Below are 24,277 nucleotides of genomic sequence, written 5' to 3' on the forward strand. Positions count from 1 at the left end.
ACGGAACACACCGCAGCAGCGTTCCTAACATTAGCTGCTCCGGTCCTCTATCTGTATCAGCAGCGACCAGAGATCGGCAATGAAGTCATAAGCTAGCGGCAAGATATGCTAACACATGCTAATTAGCGCAAACATCCAGGTAAAATAGTGAGAAATGTACTTACCGAAAAAACTGCTACACAGACTCCTTCGACGGTCGGTTAGTACAGTCTACACTACAACAAGCCATACTGTCACAGAAACCTATCCGAACATTAGGAAACAAACACGGACACTGCAGTCCCTGTCAACCGTTGTAGGTAGCCGGAGGCCTCTGGATGTAGCCGCCTAGCCCAGCCGATGCTTTAGCAAAGAGCTAACTGCCAGTGCCTGTCTACGGGCTGTCACTCAACGTAACCGCGCTCTAATTAATGTAAGAATTTTAAGCCTAAACAACACTGAAAAGAAGTTGTGTTACACCAATGAGAGGTGTTAATGTTGTTTAATGATTACTAAACCTGTTCCCGTTCCCACCACTAGTGAAACCTCACCAACCTCTACCCAATGAGCAGCTGCAGCCACAGAGTTTGGTCGGGCCCAGGTCCTGGGTCCTGGGTTCGAGACAGTCAGTCCCAGACAAGAGTCAGAGCTCCACTGTTTTTATGTCCAGAGTCTTTACGTACAGATTACAGGTAACAGTATATATGTAGAGTAGATAAAGAGGTTACAGCACTACGCAGTGGTTAATGTTACAACATTCAAGTTGATTAGTAATACATTAAAAAAAACATGTACTGTACGTACACTAATTAGCATCAGGTGAACTCTGACTGAGCTGTAATGTCCACAGTGGAAGTTTAAAGGGACTCTAACATTTTTAATTTTAATGTGGCAGTTTTGTTTTTCAAGGTTAAAACACATCAAACTGTCTCTCTAACAGATGCTGTCTGACCAACTAAACGCCATGTTTGCATTACCATGAGTGTCATAGCTAATTAGTGAGATGAACTGCTCTATTTCTTGAGTTAAAAGTTTAGTGACATATTTGGTATCTTTAAAAGGTTTGAAATAAAGTTCTAATAGTATGGATGGATTACCTCCACTGCACGTGCACAAAGTCCTGTTCAGAAGAAAAGATATTTCTCAATAACAGTATTTATCAAGTGCTGTTACATCCTGTTATTACCAAGCCACCTGCTACTCTTCTCTGTCCTTTATCATTGCAAACTGAATATTTGGGATCTTGGGTGGGGGGGGTTTGGTTGAAGACGCCACCTCAGCAAACAGCAGAGAAATTTTCTATGAGTAATCAAAAGATAGATTAGCAGATTAATCGATAATGAAAATAATCATTAGTTGCAGATCAGATTTTTCATACTTTCCACGTGTCTCAGTTTCCTGGACAGGAAACTGTAAGGACCTCCAAAATAAAGTGCATACAGACTTTCCTCTACAGTGCGACAACAGCAGGACAACTGTATAAAATTAAAAATGTTTAGTGTCCCTTTAATCCCCATCAGTCAGTCAACAACATTAAAGTACAGGACATCAACCGCCACCTACTGTACATACACAATACTACGTCAGAGGCAGTGTGTGTTGTTGTACCCACTGCTGCAGTGGGAATGGAGGCAGGGCTCAACTCCCTTTCACTTCAGCCAGTTCAAACTAAACATTACATCACTATCACACTGTCATATGTCAGATTTTTAACCATTTTCAGTTTTGAAATTGATCCGATTTGAATTGACTCCAGTGAAAAGTGGGTTGATGATGATCCCAGGAGGCATGTTGGACGTGTAGACAAACAGACGCAGGTCCAAAGTCTCTTGATTGTATCACAAGTAAAGATATAAATAAAAATATATTGGTACATAGAAAAAGAAGAGTCTTCAAAGTTTCACTCATTTACTGTCCATCAGCTGTCTGGTCCCGACGCTCCCAGTTTTAGCAGCAAGATCTCCATGTTTGTGATCCGAGGACTGAAATGTAACTGCCCACATCGGTTTTAATAGCACTTTAACGTGTACTGTACAATGTTATCCCATTCACACAGAGAGCAGATTATATGTTTATGTTAATGTTGTCCATTAATGGCATTACTGTAGAAACCTCAAATCTCTAAAACAAGTCAACACCCCAGGAACTGGCAAAACCACCTCAGCACTTTTATTTTTGCTTCAAATTTTATTCTAAAATATATAATTATATGGGACGTATGAAAAACTGAATTTTACTCATTTAATGACATTTTGTCTCATGTGCCAATGACTCAGATGGTCCAGATAAGTGAGCTTTTCTGGTTTCTATTTGGACATTTTTCAATGCAATGTTAATGTTTAAACACAGTTTAAACAGGGGTGAGGTTTGACTTGTTCAAATTTCAACTTTGCTGCTGTGATAAAAGAGTCAGCTGTTATTTCCTTCCAGCTCCTGTTAAACTGATAATTCAGAGATGAGGTTTGTGCCCCAGATAAAGAGCGTTCATGCGAGTCGACAAATGGCTGATAGCTGCTAAACACATCAAAAACATGTAAAAACAGTATAAAAATAAAGTTATTATTACTCTGATACACCAAAATAACTCACTCACTAGATAACATAATTTACAACATCACATCCATGAAACGATTGCACCATTGTGACTTAAATTGTTTCACATTTTTGGTATAAAGTAATATTTCACACAACAAGGGAATTGTCAATGCAAGAAACAAGGTTAAGTGCTGAGTGTAAACTCTGAGAACAAGCAGAACAAGTTCTTCTAAACCTGTGTTGTGTCAGGACCGACTCAGCAAACTGTTCTTCGATTTCAAAAGTGCCACGTGATTATTTAGCTAGCTTGTGGTATTTCTATAATTTTAACATGACGGCACATTGCATCCATATGGTAAGATACCTGGATCTCTATCAGTGTTCCTGTACTGTCAGATCCTCATGGGGGTTTTAACTGTTGAGTAGTGCAAAAAAAATATTGCAACATTAAAGTGTTAATATTTTACAAGCATGGTTTAAACAGCAGAAAACTAGATTTAATCGGCTTAATGAAATAATTACATTAGCATAGCGTGCTAGTAATACCATGAGCTAATAGGTTAATGTCCATTTATTAGTGTAACATGCGTATTAACATCATCATCTAACGCTAGAATGAGCCTCTGTGGGATTGCTGTTGTACAGGATTTAGCAGGAGTTTAATCATCATTACATTGTTAGCTTTTAGCATGTGTTATATGGCTGGAGGTAGTTCCATTTGTGGCCTTGGCACTCTGTAAGTTACCAGGCCACAGACATAATGTACCTCCAGTAAAAAAATTAGCAGAGCGGTGAAGACTGTAGGGGAAAAAGATAAGTTGTTTTTTTTTTAATTGGGCAAAAACTGTCACTGTTTTGATCACAGCACTGGCTCACCTGATCAACACTGGTTTAAAAAATAGCACATAGTAGTGTAGTGTTAACATATATATAAACAGGAAAAATGCATGTTTGATAAATTACTCAGCTGGATTTTAATATGAATCCAGCACTTTTTATTTTTTGGTATGCCTCAATCCCTAAGCACTGAACAGCACAGAGAAAGGGTTAAGACGGTGAACGTTGTGGTGAAGATCACAGCAGCAAGGCTTCGACTGGAAACAGAAACGTTTATGGAAAGATGGTCACCGCTTGGTGAAGGCATAATGGATTAAAAGCACCCTAATGTGTTTATTTTCGTTATTATTATTATTAGTTACTGTTGGTTTTTGTCTGTGTTTGTAAGTTGTCCTGTTAAACTGACTGAATAAAAATAAATACATTTTTTTCAACTCTTCTGATAAGGTCAGTAGTGTTGGGACAGCAATGTGTCCAAATTACAGAGTAACCCACGGCGTGCTGAAGTCACAAACAGGGACACGGTTGAAGGGTTGGTTTAGTAGTGGTATAGTAGCTTAACCAAAAGTGCAACCAGCTAACAGTCATTTTCCAATAGCCTTTCGTATAAGAACACCACATTAAAAATAATTTTAAAATCCCATAAGACACAGAAACACAACAGTGTTATTGAACAGTATACCATCACTTTTAGTCAAACTATTTCTACGTCTCCGTGACAGGAAAGAGGTAATAGGACTGGTTAGTTTAAAAACAACAATCTGAGAGTCAGTTGGTTAAGAGAAGTGAAGTGGGCGGGTCTCTCGACTTCCTCTGAAGAACCGCTCGCAGACAAAACAAAAACAGCAGAAGAAGAACGGATACATTCCATTTTCAGAAATGTACCTTTCCTCATTCCTTCAACAGGCTCCGCCCACAACAGTTCCCATTGGTTGTCCATGAAACTCAATGTCTTCATCCAGAATCACCTATACTCAGAGAAATCCCAACTCTCAGAGATCATACCTGGTAAGGACTCGCTGTGTCAGCACACTTCAGGGTTTCAGCAGACGTCTCCTCTTGGTGATGAACACTCATTGGCCGGTTTCTGCTGAGAGGCGGGCCTCGTATAGGCTCAGTGCATGATGGACAAACTCGTACTGCTCACCTGTCTGGATCATACCACCTCTGCACGTGAAGAGACAAAGAGACTAACTGGTGAATGCTTCGGTTTTAGCAGCCTGTCATGAATGTGTAGTGATTAAAGTTTTTCAGTTTGTATTACCTGTCGGCTCTGAGCTGGCAGGTGATGCTCAGTACGTCCACCACTCCCTCCAACTGCAGCTGTCGACAGCCTATTGTTGTAGCAATGAAACAGCCAGTCCGGCCAATCCCGGCACTGCCAGAGGAGGAGCGTGGTTAACGGACTCATTTCAAACACTGTTCAACAGAAAGGCCTGTGTCCCAGGTCCAACTCTCCATACCTGCAATGGACAATCACTGGTCCCATGGCGGCGGCTGTTTGTCTGTCTGCCTCGACATCAGCCATCAGCTGCAGCAGTGGCAATGCGGAGTCTGGGGTTTTGTGGTCAGGCCACGATGTGTACCAGTAATGCTGCAGCTCGCGGGTTTGATTCCCACACTGTACAAAAACACACACACACACACACACACAAGATATTAGTCACAAGTCCCAACTATGTAATAATAATAATAAATGACTTTCTCTGCACGGAAATACAAAGTGTTTTTAAAAAGTGAGTGAACCTTGAGTGTGAGGCTGCGAGTGGTGTAATGTTCACACTCTCTGATGCTGTTCACCAACACTTCCAGCTTCCCATAGATTCCCCTCTTCTCCGGCCAATACAGGACACACTTCTACAAAGACGAAGAGACAGATGGAAAACATGTCACTTAAAAGATCATACTGTTCTGAATGTTTCGCCCTTTTAAAAAACATTTCTGCGGTTACAAACACACCTCCGGACTCGTCGGATTACCTCGTTCTTCTCCTTCAGTTTGGTGATCATGACGATGACCGGCGACTCCTCCTGCCACGCCATCTGCCAGAAGTCGTTCACCGTGTTCACCATGGGACCCTGAGTGGCGATGAACGCCTTCTCGTCACCTAGGTAACCCTGGGACGGGAGGCAATCACACAACAGCGTCAACAGGGTAGTAACAACACTGTTAGCATGAACTGTGGATGGGACTGAACAATCCACTCGTAACTCACTGAATTTTCTGAAGCAGGCTGCATCTCCTCTGACTTCTGGCATCTAACTGATATTTTCTGTATTCAGGAGTTTGCATGAACAAAAAAGTGCAGAGAACTGCAGGACAGTTTTTTATTGTGATGAACTGATGAGCCACATTTCATTTTTCTGTCCCTTTCATGTGATGAATGTGCTCAGCGACACTGGAGCAGTGTTCGAGCGTCCAGCAGGACGAAGGACTTAAACACAGCTTCTGTTCTCTCATGTGGTGCGACAGTTTAAACGCTTTCAGTGGAGCTTCCTGACAGGAAGAAAGTCTATTGTGTGAGAGTCTGAGAGCGACATTACAGACTTCTACAGCAGTACACTTTCACTGTGTTTGTGTTGATGAGGAAACCAAAAGAAACATTCCAGATATATGATGGAATGTCAGTGTGATGGATGTTTGTTCTCAGCTTCAGAGGAGAGTAAACAAACATCGGAATTTACTGAAATAAAATCAACGGATGATAACTAGGTGTCTCAAAATCAGGACATGGTGAATGACTGACGTCCGCCATGAAACCAATATTTTTAAGCCTCAACATTCAGGAAGACCACAGAGAACAACTGAGTAAATATGATCAGCACAAAAAATAGCAGGTAGGCTACTTTACATTTACACAACCCTTCAAACACAACAAGAGCACAAATTATCATGTAGGACTGTACCAAAAGAAAAAGGACAGAAGGTGAAGAAGTGGGGATTTAAAGAGCCAGACTTTATGTGGAATGGTGGAGATGTGGCAACAACTACATCAAAAAACAAAACAGAAAACAAACTCATGTTTCCTACTTTACAGTCCAGACTATGAGACGTCATAAGAGTCACCTACTAAGTTAAACACTGACGAAAAGTGTGTGTAGTGTTCCTGTCTGGACAGCTGTAAATACCCACCCGTATGTAATTAGCATTAATGTAGGAGCTCAGCAGGTCGTTGCAGCTCTTGGACCTCAGGATCACTCTGGAATGAGGATCTTGGACAAACAGCAAGGGCAGGAGGGGAAGACACAAGGGAGGGGGCAAGGGAGACAGAGGCAAGAAGGAGGCAAGGATGGAGAAGGCAACAAAGATTTACATAAGATGATTACATTCCCGGCCCTTCTTGTCGTTCCTTTTTTTGATCGGGTCTCAATCATAGACTGTCTCTAAAAAGAAACAGTTTTATTTTGGTCAGAACTGCCTTTGAGACTCAGTGTCCACGTTATTCTAAGCTGCTTGACGCCATCTCAACTTGGACTTGACTCCTGATCTCAGTCCTGTACGGAGCACCCTCAGAAAAGACGACCCAGAAACTGGAACACAGGAAGGAGTTTGACTGACAGCGGCTGTAGGTGAGCATTCCTTACCCTTGATTGGCAGGAAGGAAGGAAGGAACACCACCAGCCCCACTCACCCCCTCCACTGCTGTATTGATAACCCCACCCCCTCTCCAAAACAGGAGCGCACAAACCAAAAACCATCATTGTGTCTGAATGCGTTACATAACGGCTTAATGAGGCTCGATGGTTGGCTGCCAGTGTGAGAACAAACTGTGCTCTGAGGAAAATGTATTGTTCCAGTGTGTGTGTTTTCATGTGTGTGTGTTCATGGAGGAGGGAGGGGCGATATTAGCTGTCCTTGTGGTTGTTGGCCTTTGACCTTAAACCCCTCCCTCACACTAAAGCAGCTTCCTGGTTCAACAGGAAATGAGACTTGAGGACTGTTTTAGAAGTGTTTCTGTTTCTTAGCAACGTGGAGATTATTTCACACACACACACACACACACACACACACACACACACACACACACACACACACACACACAGTACTCACTGGGTAGTATGGTCTTGTATCTGTTCTTGGTTCCGTGGTTCAGAATGTCAAGTTCCTTGGGATCAATGAAATTCATAGGAATTTCCTGTGAGGGGAGAAAACACAGTATTTCATGTCAGCTTCTTAAATAACAATACAACATATAATGTTATAATACAAAATACACAAAAATGCTGCTTTTCATTTTGCTTTGACCACTATGAGTTAAAATTTAAAACTTGACAAGAGTCCAATCGCTTACATACGGCACCAACAGAGCTACGCTGACAGAGGAATCCAAACTAATTTCCTAAATAAAATCGTGCTTCTCATCTAGTTTATCAACAGAACAACAACAAACCAGAGACGGTATCAGATAAAAACATTTAAATTCAAACACGAATGAGAAATTCGGTTTTAAACAAGTTTAAAAAGTAATTCCGTACAGTGAACTCGGCGTGCAGCTTGTGTGTGTTCTTGATGATGTCTCGGAGCTGCTGTCTCGTCAGCGGTCGGCCAGCGGACAACAGGTACTCTCTCGCCGCCGACTCTCTGGGCGTTACCACGGCAACACTGAGGGGCTCCACAGAGCCCAGAGCCGACATGTCCAACACCAGAGAGACATTAGACCCCCGTCTGGAGGGGAAAGCCAGGGAGGTAAAGAAGGGAATGAAGGAGAGAGAGCAGAGAAAGAGGGGTAGGAAAAAGTTGTTAATACACAACCACACCGGCTCCAGGTACAAGTAAGTTGGAGCAGCATTTCCAAACTACACACCCACAGCTGTGTAGTTTGTGGTGTTTGGAGGTAAAAGTGGGTCTCCCACTGACTGTGCTCGCTGGTTCCCATGGAAAAACTCTGTGATGTCTCAGAGCTGCATTAAATGCAGCCTTTTCCGTGACAGTAAAACCTGTCAGGATTCTGCCACAGTTCAAAACAAGCTCAGATTCATTCATCACCAACACTTAATGCAAATTTCTGATTTCAGCCGAACAGCTGAAATCCTTTTTGTTCGCACGTTGAGGTGAGAGAACAGAAGAAGAAGAGGAAGACAAGGTGTGCTTTGATGGAGGGTGTGTGTAGGTGGACTGTCATCCAGCTACGTGTCAGACGGTTTCCTCTCCAGGATGCTGTTTCTTCCTGTTCGTCTGATTGCTGATTGGCTGCCATCCAGAGTGGACAACACACGCACGCGTGCACGCCTGCGCACACACACACACACACACACAGAAGAGACACAGCCACCAAGAAAAACATCCTGTTCTCACTCTGAGGCTGAAATCTTCCTCCATTTCCTACCTTAAGAAACACAGATTGTTCCCCACACTTTAACACCCTCGCTCTGAACGCTGATGTAACCAGAACAAAATGGCGTCTGAGGTCTGAATCTGTGGACACGCTGAACGTTAACGGAAGAGTCCCGAGCAGCAGATAAAGGCTAAAGTGCCCGACGCCGAGCTGAGGTCCAGATAAAGATGTTTTCTTTTCAGTTATGAAACTACTTAACAGGGAAATGAACTGCAGCCAAATTTTAAAGCAACAGGCTGAACAAAAATACAATCCACCGATTTGTCCCAGCATGTCTGATTTTTTTAAAAGGAGTCTTGTTTAACCAGCAGAACCCAAGCAGCTGTTTCTCACTTTGGTTAACAAACAGTAAAGTCTCTGTTTTGAACTTCTGTGAGAGAAGAGACGTGTTCACATGCTACAAACTCTTCAGTTTTCAAAACTCCACTGAACAAAATGCACCCAGTCGCATATCGAGCCCACTGAAGGTAAATAAAGAGTTTTTTGTAATATTTTAATCGAAGGTCATGGTGTGACAGCAGCAGCTGTTTACAGTCACAGCTCCTTTAATCAGCCTCCTCTGAGATTCTTCTTCCTGTTCGGGTTAGACCCAATCACCTTATTTCACAGTGTAATCAGGATCTGGTTTCTTATCACCTCCATCTGACAGACAGGCAGCTCATTAGACAGGTCAGAGGTCAGGGGCATGTGAGTCCTGCTCAAAGACACTGACACTTACTGAGCCTTCAAATTAAAAACAAACTGGTCACTTAACAGTAGAAACCTATAGAGAAGTGACAGTGTTGTTAGGAAACTCTCAGCAGTGATGTAAAGCTTATATGAGTGATGGGGTGAAGCTTAATCTAAGGAGCATTAGGGTTCATGTGGTCACTGACTCTAACGTACGAGTTCCCACCACAACGAGGACACGCAGAGGAAACGTGTCCATTAAGGTGCCTCGCTTCACATAAACACCGGCCTGAGGACACCGAGGACAGCTTTGATAGATGGTTTACAACACACACACACACACACACACTCCGTATACAGTGTTCATGGAGGAAACCTATTTCAATGTAATCTCAAGTGCTGATATCACTGCACTATATGCTGAGAACACACACCTCTCCTCGCTGGCACGTACACAACTCAACACCTGACAATTCTCTGAAGACACACACACATTTTCTGCAGTGCAAAAAAAAAAAAAGCTGACAGAGTGTAAATGCTGTGGTACGTGGCGTTGGTTCATGCTGTGCACGTGTCACTGTAGAATTAAACTGTGGTTTCTCTGACATCCATCAGATAAATGAAACACACAAAATATGACCTTTGCGCCTTTCACCCCCCCCCCCCCTCCCCCTCCCTCACCTTTCTTGCAATCCTGCAGCAGGTTTCATCCTGAAGGGGGAGGGGCAGGGCTTTAGCTCGTTGTTGGTTGTCACTGGAGCAACACCTGCGAGGGGGGCGTGGTTGTTGCTGCTGACCACAGGGACCGCAGCGGGGCTAGGGGGAGATGTACAGTCAAAAGATGTTTTATATAATTTGCAGTTGTGGGACACACTGGTCAGTAAAACTACCTGGGCAGAGGGACGACAGGCGGAGCGAGGCGGCGGCAGGCTACACTTGGCTGTTGCTGGGGAATGGGTGTGGCTACAGCTGGAGGGAGCTCAGCTTGGACCATGCTTCCTGACGTCACAACCTGGAAAAGGCAAGGACTCATTTATATAATGTTATAATACGTTTCTTACCTGTTAATGGTCACATGGTTTTGGTGCCCACCTTGGTGCCCTTTGACCTCTGGGCAGAGTCTGGAGGGATGGTTGAGGTCAGATGGAGCCCAGGAGGCGGAGCTTTCAGCTGTCTGTCACTAACCTGAGCCTTCTCCTTAAGTCGGTACAAAACCTGCAGAGAAAGATCAACACTGAGAAGGTAAAATCCCACAGGGCCAGGAACTGAACCACAGCACTAAGGTTCAACAGCATTTTATTTAATCCAGTATCAAATCCACTTATCAGCTCCGAATTCTCTCTGATCGAATCTTGTTAACTTCAGCTTTCATCTTTATAACTAAATTTCTACATGAGTAAAGATTCAGCTCAGATCTGCTGTTACTGAGTCGGATGCCTTGTTGTGGTTTCTGTGGACAATCGCTCCCTCATGTGGATTAAATGTCACACTACAACTGACTGATAAATAGACAGCAGTTTTTATTTCATTAGAATTTGTTTTTTAATCACTTATTTTTACTTCCTTGTGGTTTTATTTTTAATTTTAATGATCTTCGTGTGTGTTTAGAGTGAAGGTCCCCACAGGTATATTTATTAGTCAAATCAATCTTCCCGAGTAAGCAGTGTTGTATTTTACCATCAAGCAGGTGATGACAATGACGAAGACGGTGAAGAAGAGGACGACGGCGTAAAAACCTTCTCTGCTCCACACGTGATCCTTCTGCTCGCCCTGCAGGACGTTCTTCTACAGAGAAACAGGAGATGAATGCGTGAGTTTTCTAAACCTGCAGCACAGATGGTCCCAATAATGCACCAGAGGACGTAGTAACAGTTCGCTCCAGCACAGACGGTTTAATCACATCCAACACACGGCAAAAGATGTGACAGAGCAGACCAGGAAAATAAAACTGCTTTCTGTTTTCTTCTCTCCAACAAGTCATGTCGTGATCTCTCCTTGTCTCTCCGACTTCAGGAGACCACTGATGCTGCCTGAGAAGCAGCGTTTTGGTTCATGCACATCCTAACAATGTTAAGAACCAGTGCTTTAAAACGGAGAAACCTGATTTGTTCTGTCTGCTCCTCACTCATACTTACAGGGAGTTTCTGATTTGTTACTGTAATAATGTTAGAGAGGAGCTGTCACGTCTCTCGCTGCTGGGAGAGAGTAATAATATTAATATAATCTATAAAGCTGCTCTGTTCTTCCTCGGGCTGATCGATGGGACTTTAATACTCCCATTAAACTTTTAGAAGCAGCACTCTGCTCTCTAATAATCCCAATCCATCCTCTCCATCCGTCTCCACGGGGACTAACGAGGCTGCTTAACGAGCCACGGTTACCAAGGCGACAGAGCAGCGGGCGCATTAACGGTTTTAAAACACACCTCCGTTGAGACCTCTGTGATGCCGAAGTGTCCCAGGTGGCGGTGAAGGACCCTGACGTTCAGTGATTGGATGACCTCTTCAGCAGGGCGGGGCTCTGAGATCCCCAGCCTATCAGAGGACACGAAGAGCTCGATGCCATTCTTCTTCTCCTGTAAGAGCCATCCGTCGGTCCATGAGTCAAACAATCCATCAATCAGCAGTGTGCGATATCTGAACGGAGCGATTCTTACATTCAGCCGGTTGATGTGGACGTGTCCTGCAGGAACACCGAGCGCTGCTGCTACACCTTCCCGAAACCACCGAAGAAGACTGACGTTCAGCCTCCTCACATCCACAGCCAGGTACTGAGAGAGAGAGAGAGAGAGAGAGAGAGAGAGAGAGAGAGAGAGAGAGAGAGAGAGAGAGAGAGAGAGAGAGAGAGAGAGAGAATCTGATCTGTTTCCTGTGGGGTGAACATGAGTTAATGTTTAATTCTCTGGTTGGTGCAATTAAACCACAGCGAGGAGGAGGATCGTTAGAAGAGTCACAGCTCAAACTAAAAAAAAAAAACAAAAAACAAAAAGAGAAAATTGCAATATTCACCATGTACAGTAACATTTACAGACATGACAGAAAACTGCATCATACCATTAAAACATGAAATGCCATTACTCTAATACAAGAATGAAAACTAACTATTTAAGTATGCATAAGTCTGCTGTCTGCAGGCAGAGACTTTCCAACTCAGAGTTGGGATTTACGAAATGCACAGTCAGACTAAGATACGGCTCGGTCGCTGTGCGTGACCACATATCAGCAGCTGTGGCATAATACTCCACATCTTTCAGCTCTGTTAGCACTTTTTCTTTCCACTCACACGGACAGCTGTGGGATGGAAACCTGGCTGAAGCAGGTGCGGGAGGGAATCACAGATCTTGTGTCCAGCGAATGGAGGAGGTTTTTAAATCCGTCTTCGGTGACCGTGTTAACAGTCAGCATGTCCTCCTGTCTCCCGGTGTCTTCGGCTGCTCTTATCATCCGGATAAACGCCGTAACTCCGCTTGTGCTCCAGCTGAAGCCATTTGACTAATGAAGCAGCAGGTGGAGCAGGTGATACTGACTGCGTTAGCCTGACCTGTGCACGAGCAGCACGCCGCTTCTGATCGGTGAGCTCGGCAGGTAGGGAGACGGCAGGTATGTGGAAAATAGTGGACACAGCAGATCCTGGGTCAGTCAGGAGCACTGCAAAAACCCGCAGCTTTGCCGATCACATGATCGCGTTGTCTGAAAATCACAGTTTCGATCAGAAAATTTACACGAACTTTAAATTAGGAGAAACTTCAGTCTGCTTGCTCTGCAGCCTCATCCACAAACAGATCGAATCATAACATCATCCCTCCATCTCCCTACACCCCCGACTCCCCCGTCTCCACCTCCACCCCCTCTTTGTTTGGTTCCTCTGGTTTTCCCAACAGTCTCTCAGCTTTCAGCAAAAGTGATGTGGGAGACAGGTGAAACACACACACACACTAATGACTCATCCTGGATTTTACTGTAATCAGTTTGCGACAAAAAACAACAGGAAATACCTTTTTGCACCTGTGGCTTAACACACACACACACACACACACACACACACACACACACACACACACACACACACACACGGTTAATCGACAGCCCTGCATGGTTTCCTGGCTGTTCGAGCTCTGCATTCACTCTGCTGTTAACTACACCCAGCTAACCACAGCACGGACGTGTGACTACGCTAAAAAGATATGAGCCAAAACATCTCATCTTCATCTTCTCTTTGAATAAGGTGCGAAGAAAACAAACTGTGCAGCTCTTCATCATCATCATCATCATCATCATCATCAGCTGCTGCTGCTCAAACAACAACACTGAGTGTGTGTGCTTGTGTGTGTGTGTGTGTGGGTGGGTGGTTGTTTGCTAATGGCTAAAACAACAACATGTTCTGTTGCCACTTAATTCAATATCAGGAACAATAACCACAACCAGACACACACACACACACACACACACACACACACACACACACACACACACACACACACACACACACAAAGCTGATGTTATTATCAGCCTGTGTCTGGTTTCAGTTTGTTCTATCATTCTGGAAATAAAACCTGAACCAACAAATAATAAATGCCAAATAAATAACGTTCACCTGCAGTGATGCAACTAATGACTGTTTTCATTATCAATTAATGTTTCAATTAAAATTTCAGGTAATAAACATTTTTAATTGTTAATATCAAAATGTTTTTTTGTTTGTTTTTCTTTTTCTGGAAACTTCAGCAAAGGTTACCAGGGCCCAGCTGACATCTTCATACGTCCAACCGGCCAGAACCCGCAGACGCTCAGTTATTGTTGTAAAACGTCAACAAAAGCAGAAATTCTTCACAGTGAGAAGCTGAAACAAGTCAGTTTTTAAAAAAACAAGCTGACAAGCTCAAGAAGCAACTAAAAATACAAACTGGGAAACAATTACAGCCTATAAATAAAGAATTAAATCCTGAATAACCTGAAACTAAACTTCAAAATAAATAAAAAAGCTTACCAAACAAACAGGTAAACATTGCCGATCGTCCCTGTCACCCACAGGAAGCTGTCCACTCAATGAACATGGACACAGAGCGACAGCCGCCTGTCAGTCAGAGCTCAGGGATTTTTCGCTCCATTTCCTGATCTAGTCATGTCGTGATCTCTGATTGGTTTAGAGGGGAACGGAGCTCAACCTGCCACCTGATTGGCCGTTGTCCAGGTAATGCCTTTATCCTGCTGTGCTTCCTGTCAGGATCAGGTGCTATTTCTGTCCAACACACACACAAACACACACACACACACACACAGGGTAATAACCACTAATTAGCTGATAGCCCTCAGGGCAGCAGGGCGGGAATCCAATTTGGACCAAGCATATATCAGATAGGGGAGGAGGGGAACAGGTGAGAAACGGCTGCAGGTGGCGCTGTTCTCAGGCTGTAAACAGGGTCTTCTTTCTCAGTGGGTTTCTGGGGGCTAGTTTTCGATGGACATCAGAGATGATGATTTCCCTCAGTTAAACTCCTGCGGAGCACAGTGATGACGTGTAACCCTGGATCTCTGATGCACAGGGAAAGCTTGAATAATGAAGTGGCTGTAGAGGCGGGCTGTTTTCTGCAGCCTGAGCTGTGCAGCTTCTCTTCAGAGCGCTGACGGGAAAAACGTGAGCGGCACGTGCAACATCCAACTCAACGAGATCACACGCAAATACACACACACACACACACACACACACACACACACACACACACACACACACAGCTGAATGAGTGGGTTGATGTGAGGTCAGATTATTCACGCTTATGCTGTTTCCTTTGAGAAAAAAAGACTTCAGGTCAGCGCAGAGGAGCAACTGCATTAGAAGTTATATTTATAACTGCAAACAAATATGTTGATGATGTGAAGGTAAAATGTTCATTTATACAGAAAACGTGCAAAGCTGCAGTCACACACACACACACACACACACACACACACACACACACACACACACAGAGCCATGTGGTGTGATGCTGAGATGGGAGGTGACTGGATACCATCTGGGACTTACACAGCCTCTCTCCATCCTCCCTCTTCAGCTTCCATCACTGTTATGTTAGAAGGCTGAGTCTCAGTACTACACTACTAATAATATATGAGACAACACCCAACATTAGCTTGGCTAACAATAATTATCCACACAGAGTACGTAATTTCCACAAATAACTAATTATTTTGTGAGTCACGTAATCTTAATTTTTAAAAGCCCTCAGGGACAGGTTAGATTTGATTAATCAATAATTCTAAGAACAGGAAATGATTTATTAAGCCCTCTGATATCTGACCTATGCTCACAAAGAGGAGACGCTTCCATCAGATCATATTGGGTTTTTCCTCTCTGTGCTCTGAGGCTCGATTCTGCCTCTATACCTCCGTCATTTTTCCCCATCCATCCATCCATCCATCCATCCATCAGTGACATGGCTTTCACAGTGATGTGATGGAACAGCAGCCGCCTGTGGGGACAGGTCATGTGACCATGCACATAAAGTCAATTAACAGAGAACAGGGTTATGTAAGACAGTGCTGAGGCTTCTCATTGATAAAAGCAGAGCGGGATAAAAGCCCAGTCATAGTATCATAAATAACGAGTTTCTCCTTGTCTTCGATTCCAAATCTCAAAATATTCAAAATGATAATTACTTCTGACTTTCTTTCTTGTTGTAGAAGAAAATAACAGTTAAATTAAGTTTTAAAGTTAAAATAAAAATGATTTGTGAACACCCCTACGCCCGATTTCATATTAGTTTTTCACTGCAGTCCTACCAAGAGTGTGTGGGTCTAGTGGAGGGCCTGTTTAATTCATCAGGCACTGTGCAGGGTGACCTGCATCCCACTGCAGGCCCCCCTGGACCCAGACTGCTGTGAAGATCGAACCAGGAGCGAACAGTGAAAGCCTGAGCTGAACAGACGGAAACACAGGTAACCCGTCTGCAGACTCTCTGCATCCCTTCGTCTGTCTTATGGTTTCCACCGGAGGTTTCTCCAGATTGCCTCCACTCCCACAATGCATCTGTGGTGGCACCACCTCTGTCTGTTTTGGCAGAGGATTGTGGGAGTGTTGGTGGCAACACTTCACAGTTGAGGCGTGTAGATATTCAGTTAAATTAATAATCTGCTACAATTCTCCTAAAAATAAACGTCTGCCCACCATGAATCAGCCTGTGTCCTAATTCCACACTTTACTCTGTGAAGTTTAACGTTGTGTTTTCTGATGGAAACTGTGATTTTCAGACAACGCGATCATGTGATCGGCAAAGCTGCGGGTTTTTGCAGTGCTCCTGACTGACCCAGGATCTGCTGTGTCCACTATTTTCCACATACCTGCCGTCTCCCTACCTGCCGAGCTCACCGATCAGAAGCGGCGTGCTGCTCGTGCACAGGTCAGGCTAACGCAATCAGTATCACCTGCTCCACCTGCTGCTTCATTAGTCAAATGGCTTCAGCTGGAGCACAAGCGGAGTTACGTGCAGCAGAAACAGGTTCTGTGCAAAACCTGCCGCGCTGAAGCTGCAGCATCCAGCGGAAACACAACCAGTTTATACCGACACCTGAAAAATCAGCGCAGGTATCTGCAGGTATCTTCTTTCCTTCTGCAAAAAGGAAAGAAGGACTCATCGTTTCAGCTCTTCCTGGGACACAGAAACAGAATAAAGCGAGCCTCTGGTCCACATCCATTTTTAGCCAGGACACTGCTCCCTCTCTCTCTCTCTCTCTCTCTCTCTCTCTCTCTCTCTGTATCTCTATCTCACTCTACCACTTTTATCTGTCTCTCATTAACCACCAGTCCACACCTGTCTCTTTGTTTCTGTCCCAATGTCACTCTGAAGGTCGCTGCTGTTTATCTAAGAGTTATGTAACTACCCATTGTGTAGGTAAGTGGGTCTCTCTCACACACACACTCATGATTCATGTTTCCATGGCAACAGAGAGTGCAGCGCCTCTCCTCCAGCGCTGTAGACAGAAGAGTCTGCAGCTCCTCATCCATCATTCACTTACTGTTTGCTCTGACCTCTGACCTCTGACCTCCTCAGTATTCACTGCCTTTAACCTCTGAAGGGGAGGAGATGCCCCTCCTTTATCAAACAACCATATTAGCAAGCCACGGGATGGGGGGGGGGGGGGGGGGGGGGGGGGGCGGTGCTTACTCACACCAGCTTCCAGAACATTCTAATCTGCAGCCTCCAACTGATGGAATTTGCTGGAGGTTGTCAGACTGAGTCTCTTAGATTCTCGGGCGTCTGCTGATTACTCACCACAGTGACCAGATGCTGCGCGGACACAGCAGCGTTCTCCGGCTGCTGCAGCTCGTGATGCGGCCGTGCCAGCAGGTTGAGGGTTCGATGACCGCCGGGCTCCTGACGAAACCGGGACTCCAAGAGAGCAGCCGGCTTCACCTTAGCTAACCTGGCGGGGTGCTGATGGTGGTGGTGGTGGTGGTGCTGATGGCGGGGGTGGAGGGGGTGGGACTCCTCCACATCGCCCTGCTGGTTCGGGTCATGCTGAGGGTGTAGAGGTGGGGGGAGGTGACTGGAGCGACGAGAAGGGAAGACACGCAGCTCGTGATCACCAGAGGACGATTCTGAGGACGGAAGAAGAAGAGGAAGTCAACAAGGAAGAAGGTGGAGAACATGTGTTTATGTGCCGTTGTTTGTTTGTTTGTTTTATAACTCCTGGAAAACTAAGTTGGTTAGAAACTCTTCATCATTTTAGTGCTTCTGAGGTTTGAACCACTGGTTGGATAAAACCAACAGTGTATTATAAAATACATTATAAATATTTTCAAAATCTTTACAAACCAATCAACTGATCAAGCAACAAAATGCATCAATAATAATAATCTGAAGACTTTAGGAGGAAGACAAAGGGGACATGGTTTTATTCTTTTGTCTACGTGCTGCACAAATCTCTCTGGCTAAAAACAATCTTCCCATCTTCTGAACATGCAGTCCACATTGAGCAGGACTCCCAGAGAGACTGCAGTAAAAGGGACAGAGCAGGAGATCCCATCTGTCTGTCGGTCTCTCTGCTGTCACAGCGTCTTTGCTCAGGAAGGAGGCTTTCATCAGCCTTCAGGCAGTCTGAGAGGAAACCCCTGCACACCGACTGAACTCAGCCAACCGTGACGAACACGAACGCTGCATAATTCATTCCCAGTCTTTATTTATCCTGAGAGGAAAAAAATGCACTGAGTGAAAAGCTTTTTCCCCGGCAGCTTCCTGCTTCATATTTACAGCTGTGTAAGTTCGTACTGAGAACTGAGAGGACAACTCGTCTGCTTCATCTCCAGTTTCTGTTGGGTGCAAAGAAAACATGGACATGCAGGTTGTTAAAAGGCTAATCTTTGCTAAAGTTAGCTGGATTATCAGTACATTGCTAACACTTTGCCTCAGATCCTCCTGTTCAGCTTTGATTAGCAGTATAAACACTTCACCCAGAGTAACAGGAAGCATCAGGTTAAAGAGCCAGTCCTGTGAGATGGCTGTAGAGCTGACACAGCTTCTCTCCATCTTCAGCATCTTTTCTCCCTAGCGACAGCGTCCTGGTTGCTATGGCCGACACGGAGCTGAGCAGAGCTCTGATTGGGCAGGGGCTGTCAGCCAATCACAGGTCGAGTTAGAGAGGGCTGACAGGTAACTCTTCAGGGAGACAACACACTCCCAAACACACACTGGAAAATGATTGGGTTCATCCGTCTGTGTTAAGATTTTTCACTAAATTAGCAAAAAATAGGACGATGAAGAGTTTTTCCTTAAACAAACTCACCTCAAAAGCTGGTTCTTGGTTTTATTAGGTAGCATTCAGTGTTCAGATCCTGGACTTCAGCAAAAACATGTAGGTATAATCAGTAAATGTACTAAGGCGAATGTCTTTACTTACTTTCAGAGCTAATGTCAATTCACACAACCGGATCTGCAATGACAGCCATCCCGATCTGTCTGAAGACATAAACACTCACAAGTCCAGACCCGGACTCTGGGTCCTGTGTGAGGTTTCACTGTTCTTCCCCTGATCATTTTACACTGAATCTATTTTGGCTTTTTGTTCTCTGACACCAGAATCTGAATTTACACTAACTGATAAATGTGTGTTGACTTCATCACGGGCTATTTTAGGATAGGTTCCTGTAGACCAGGAGCTTTTCAGTATCTCATATATACACACAACAATGAGAAAATTCTGTTATATGGCATTTCCCCAGACACTGTGTGGAATCACTACAGAATATATCATGTTCCAATAATATTCCTGTGGAAGACAAATGACCACAGGACCCTATCATATCCCTGTCCAAGGCTTGAGCCTCTGACATGAAGATTTAAATGTAAAATATCCTGCAAAAAAAAAAAAACAGGTTTTATGCCTGCAACAAACATCATCTAAGGATCCATCGATAACAGATGTCGTATGATATCATACATACATATATAAATGCAATGCATAAATTCCCAGCACAGGTTAGAGAGGTTATTTTGCTCATTCCTTTCACACAGATTTTCAGGTTGCAAACAGGCGAATGTGAGCAGCTGGAGCAGAGTAGGTAATTATCACAGGCTGGATGACTCAAAGGAAGGTTTGATATAAAATTACAGGCTAATCCATCGAGCTGAGCTCCACTGCTGCTGGTATGTTCAGTCTGAGGCAGCGCAGAGAAAACAGACGCTTACCTGTGATCGGCAGCTGTGTCCATGTTAGACACCACAGCATGGTGAGAAATCCTCCTCTTCCTCGGCTCATCTTCTCTTCCTGCAGCTCGGACTGAAACTAATCAGCAGTATTCGCTGCAGCTTCTCTCGCTGCTGTAATTATGCAGAACGGGAAACAGCCGGTGTGTCTTTCCGTACATGTATCTGCGGGTCCGCAGCATGAGGGAGGAGACGCTGCCGGGGCTCCAGAGATCCGCTTCACCACCGGCCCCCCCGCGACGCTCCTTCCCCGCCCTGTGGTCCCCTACAGCGGCCTGACTGCAGGGGGAACAGCCGCTCTGCAGCAGCAGCAGCTCCGGGGAGAAGCAGAGGTTTTTTCCATCTAAGGTTCAGAGAGCGAGGAGAGATGTGCGGGGAGATGTGGTTCAGGTGGAGGCTGCTGCTGCTGATGATGATGATGAAGATGATGAAGATGAAGAGGAAGGGGAGGAGAAAAGGCGTGGTGGAGGAAGAGGAGGATGAGTCCTCAAATTCTCCAGTTCTGAATCCACGGCTAAATTTATTTTAAAACTTAAAACGATGTTTTACTTTTTAACGTCAATAACTATGTTAGATGAATGAGTCATTTTTCATTTAGCATCAATTCCGTTTTATTTTTTATGTTACCGCCATGGCGGCGTCGGTTGGTGTCTGTCGGTCGACAGGTAAACGTTTCATCCACTAACTGGCTTAAAATCTGTTCATAGTTAATAATTATACTCGCCCCAACCTTTCAAACAGCTCCACCACCGAGTCAAAGCCTCCGCTTCGCTTCCAGCAGCAGCGTTAATGATCTTCATCAATATTAATGACTCCCGGTTTATGATGAGTAACATGCTAATTAGCTAAAATGCTGCTTTCCTGCCAAATCGTTTAAGACGTAATTACGGAAGCCGAGTGGAGGAAAAGGCGTTCGCATCAGCCTTCGACACTAAAACAATCAGCTCAGCTCTTTTAGTAGGAGATACGCGCTTTGTGTCTGGCTTCACATGAAACCCTACAAATAAATAACACAACAACAAAAACCCAGATTTATCTGGTGTTTAAAAGTTTTAAGGGTTGTTCTTCCCATTCTGACGAATTCCCGTGAATGCAGCACCACTCTACCCTGTTTATTCCACAATTTTAAAAATAAAGAGCAGCCATTCTTGGGACCGTCAAATGTTTGCCAGTACCTCTTTCTGCCTCTAAAAGTCAGTGAACCGGGACGGGAAAGGATTGCTCTCTGGTGGACAGGTCAGAAGTATTCACTGCTTTGTTTTGAAGGGCAACAAACCAAAAAGGTTCAGGAAAAGTGGTCAAGCAGCCAACAGGAGGAGGAGACCCCTGTTTTAGTTGTTAATCACTGATAAAGTTTGGCTTTTCAGACCTGATGACTCCTACAGTCTGAGGGTGAGACTCCACAGCCCGTGTGAACACTGTCAGAGTGGATTTTAAAGTGTAGGAGCCGCCTGTACCTCCCATCTTTAACAGGAAGTCCTTCCCATCCTCTGGCTCTCCCTGACCCTTCTTTTCAGTTTCATTTCACACGACTCTCACTAACATCTCTGTACATGTTCCTCTGTTCTTCTGAAGCAGCAGCAGCATGACTCGGCTCAGGCGTCTCTTCATCACCATCAATATCTTCTTCGTGGTGAGTAACTGGACTTTAAAGCAGGAAAAGACTCTTTTTCCTCTTGAAGCTGTTAGAGAAGCTGTAAAGTGCCCAGAGGAGAACAGTGATGAGAACAGACAGTGAGTGTCCCCTGCTGGTGAAACAGCTGAGGTGCATGAATGAATCAGGATTTATACTGAACCTGCATTAGTCTGTTATTGAGTGATTCCTTTATTAACATGGGTATATTTTGAAGCTGCCATGTGACTAATTTACAGGCGGTTTGATCATTAATTGGAAAATATATCTGCACCAGCGCTGCATCGTGACGGCTGGGAACCCTGGGTAAACTGAAACTTACTAACTGCTCCACTCTACGCATTGAAAGCATCAAATTTTTGAAGTGTTTATGATGTTTTATGGGGAAAGGCAACGTAGTGATGCTGCGAATGTGATTCTGATCACCATTTATTCACAGCAGTGATGTTTCTCTGTTTGATGTGTCGAAGTCAACCACGAGGACGATCTCATCACACGTCTCATCACAGTCCAAAAGATAATCAGACCTGTAGCCTCATCATGTCATACTGTCCTGTCATGTTTCAGATAGCGGGCGGTCTCACCATCATCATCTCTCTGGCTCTGCTGTCTCCATCCTTGGACGGTTTACATGGACAAGATGATGTAAGACAAACACACCATCTAACACTGGACACACACCAGTTTATTACACAGCACTAACCAGCCAATCAACTCTCTGCTGTCCAGTTTGAAGTTCATGCAACCAACCACGTCGTGCTCTACATTGTGGGCTCAATTACCATAGTGATCGCCATCCTGGGAGTCTATGGAGCCCATAAGAAGAACCTGGTGGCTCTGACTGTGGTGAGCAGAAATGCTGATGGCTGCGATGTGGCTGTCCACTGAAAACCATGAATATTTATATGAACCTTTATGAAGTGAGGCAGATTCTCTGTTTGTCTTCCTCTGTAGTTCCTGGTCTGTATGGTGATTGGAAGTCTGCTGATGCTGAGAGCTGGAGTCCCAGCTGCTAGAGCCAGACCACAGGTAACAACCTGGGCACTTTCAGATTCAGTTTTATGCTCATACTCTGATTTGTTGTTAGTTCTGTTAGTCCATGTCTCACGTCAGTTCTACTATTTTGAAGCACAGTATTATATTTTCTTTATTTCCTTATTTCTTTGGTTAAAATAACCTCCACATAAGCGAGTAGTAGTAATAGTAGTAGTAATAGTAGTAGTAGTAGTAGTAGTAGTAGTAGTAGTAGTAGTAGTAGTAGTAGTAGTAGTAGTAGCCGGGCGTCTCCAGCAGGGGGAGTCTAGAGCTGCAGAGCTTGGTGAGCGGGCGCATCGGTCCCTCTCTGAAACTTGCAGAGTTGTGATCAGAGGAAAGAGCGCGTCTGCTCATCTTTCTGTTAAACATCCTCCTTCCCAGGGCATTTACACAAACGCTGACATTTTACAGAACTCCAACACTTTTTCCCCCTTAGCCAACATCATTTGTGTGTGCGCGCGCGTGTGTGTGTGTAATTACAGGTGCCGTTCGCTTCTACCACTGGATCAGGCTCCAGACGGCAGTAAGAGCTGGGCTGAAGCTCTGCAGTCATCAGTAAGATCCGCACACACACAGTAAACACAGCTGTGTATATTTTCACATTAAAATTACATTTTGGGAAACGTTCATTTGCTTTCTCCCGCAGAATTACACGAGAAGATCGATACCAGAGTCTGTTAAATGAATCTTCAGTGTGCTGCTCTGCTCTGTGGGGTGTCATGAACACTGCGGTCTGTAGGGGGCACTAGCTCTTCTTCTTTTGTGTTTAGCTGCACTGCTGTGGTCTGTTCAGCTACACTGACTGGGAGGACAACATCCCTGACTCCTGTCTGTGCCGCCCGGTGGAGGAAGAGGACAAATGTCAGACTGTCAGCTACAGAGTGCGTATTAACACTCCTCCCAACACCATACTCCACTTTCAGTACTGATACCAAAACAATACTTTTTTCTTTCCCATAATTTGAGAAGTAGAACCATAGGTTGTTCTTTTGTTGTTGTTTTGCTTTTGCCAAACCTCTCAGATGGTATGTGTTGTCTAAAGACAAGCTACAGGATCTTTGTCTGAATCAGAGTTCAGTTCCCACAGTAATATCTATTAATATAAAAATGATGTACAGCTGTCCGTGTGAGTGGGAAGAAAAAGTGCTAACAGAGCTGAAAGATGTGGAGTATTATGCCACAGCTGCTGATATGTGGTCACGCACAGCGACCGAGCCGTATCTTAGTCTGACTGTGCATTTCGTAAATCCCAACTCTGAGTTGGAAAGTCTCTGCCTTTCATTTGAAAAAAAAAATGTGAATCAAACCTGGATTTCTTTTGGGTTCCTCTTCCAGAACTTTCTGTCGAACCTTCTCTGGCAGAAGAGATCTGTCTTCACACAGGTCAGTGGACAAAAGTTGACTTTTCTCCTTGTATAATGTTATTATCCATCAGTAAACCTGTGGTATTGACAGTATCATCGTGTTCAAATGGATAATTAGTGGTTATTGTTTCCACTCGTGTCGTGCCCTTAGTGTTTGTCCATAAAGAGACATGTCAGAGGAATTTAAACATCTG

At 44.4% G+C, this 24,277-nt stretch overlaps 1 protein-coding gene across 1 annotated transcript; it reads right to left on the reverse strand.

Annotated features, from left to right (window-relative positions):
• Positions 1-581: 581 nt before the first annotated feature.
• ptprr (protein tyrosine phosphatase receptor type R) lies at positions 582-20,896 on the reverse strand. Its single transcript, XM_041030526.1, has 16 exons — positions 20,782-20,896; positions 17,622-17,947; positions 12,012-12,125; positions 11,781-11,930; positions 11,033-11,140; positions 10,448-10,570; positions 10,246-10,367; positions 10,037-10,171; positions 7,827-8,016; positions 7,402-7,486; positions 6,484-6,563; positions 5,331-5,468; positions 5,098-5,208; positions 4,815-4,972; positions 4,616-4,729; positions 582-4,518 (listed from the first exon to the last, which is right to left on the reverse strand). The coding sequence occupies exons 1-16, from the start codon at positions 20,885-20,887 to the stop codon at positions 4,425-4,427; spliced, it is 2,154 nt and encodes a 717-aa protein (XP_040886460.1). The 5' UTR covers positions 20,888-20,896; the 3' UTR covers positions 582-4,424.
• Between the last annotated feature and the right edge of the window lie 3,381 nt (positions 20,897-24,277).

This window comes from Toxotes jaculatrix, chromosome 22 (assembly GCF_017976425.1).
Source record: "Toxotes jaculatrix isolate fToxJac2 chromosome 22, fToxJac2.pri, whole genome shotgun sequence".
NCBI lineage: Eukaryota > Metazoa > Chordata > Actinopteri > Toxotidae > Toxotes > Toxotes jaculatrix.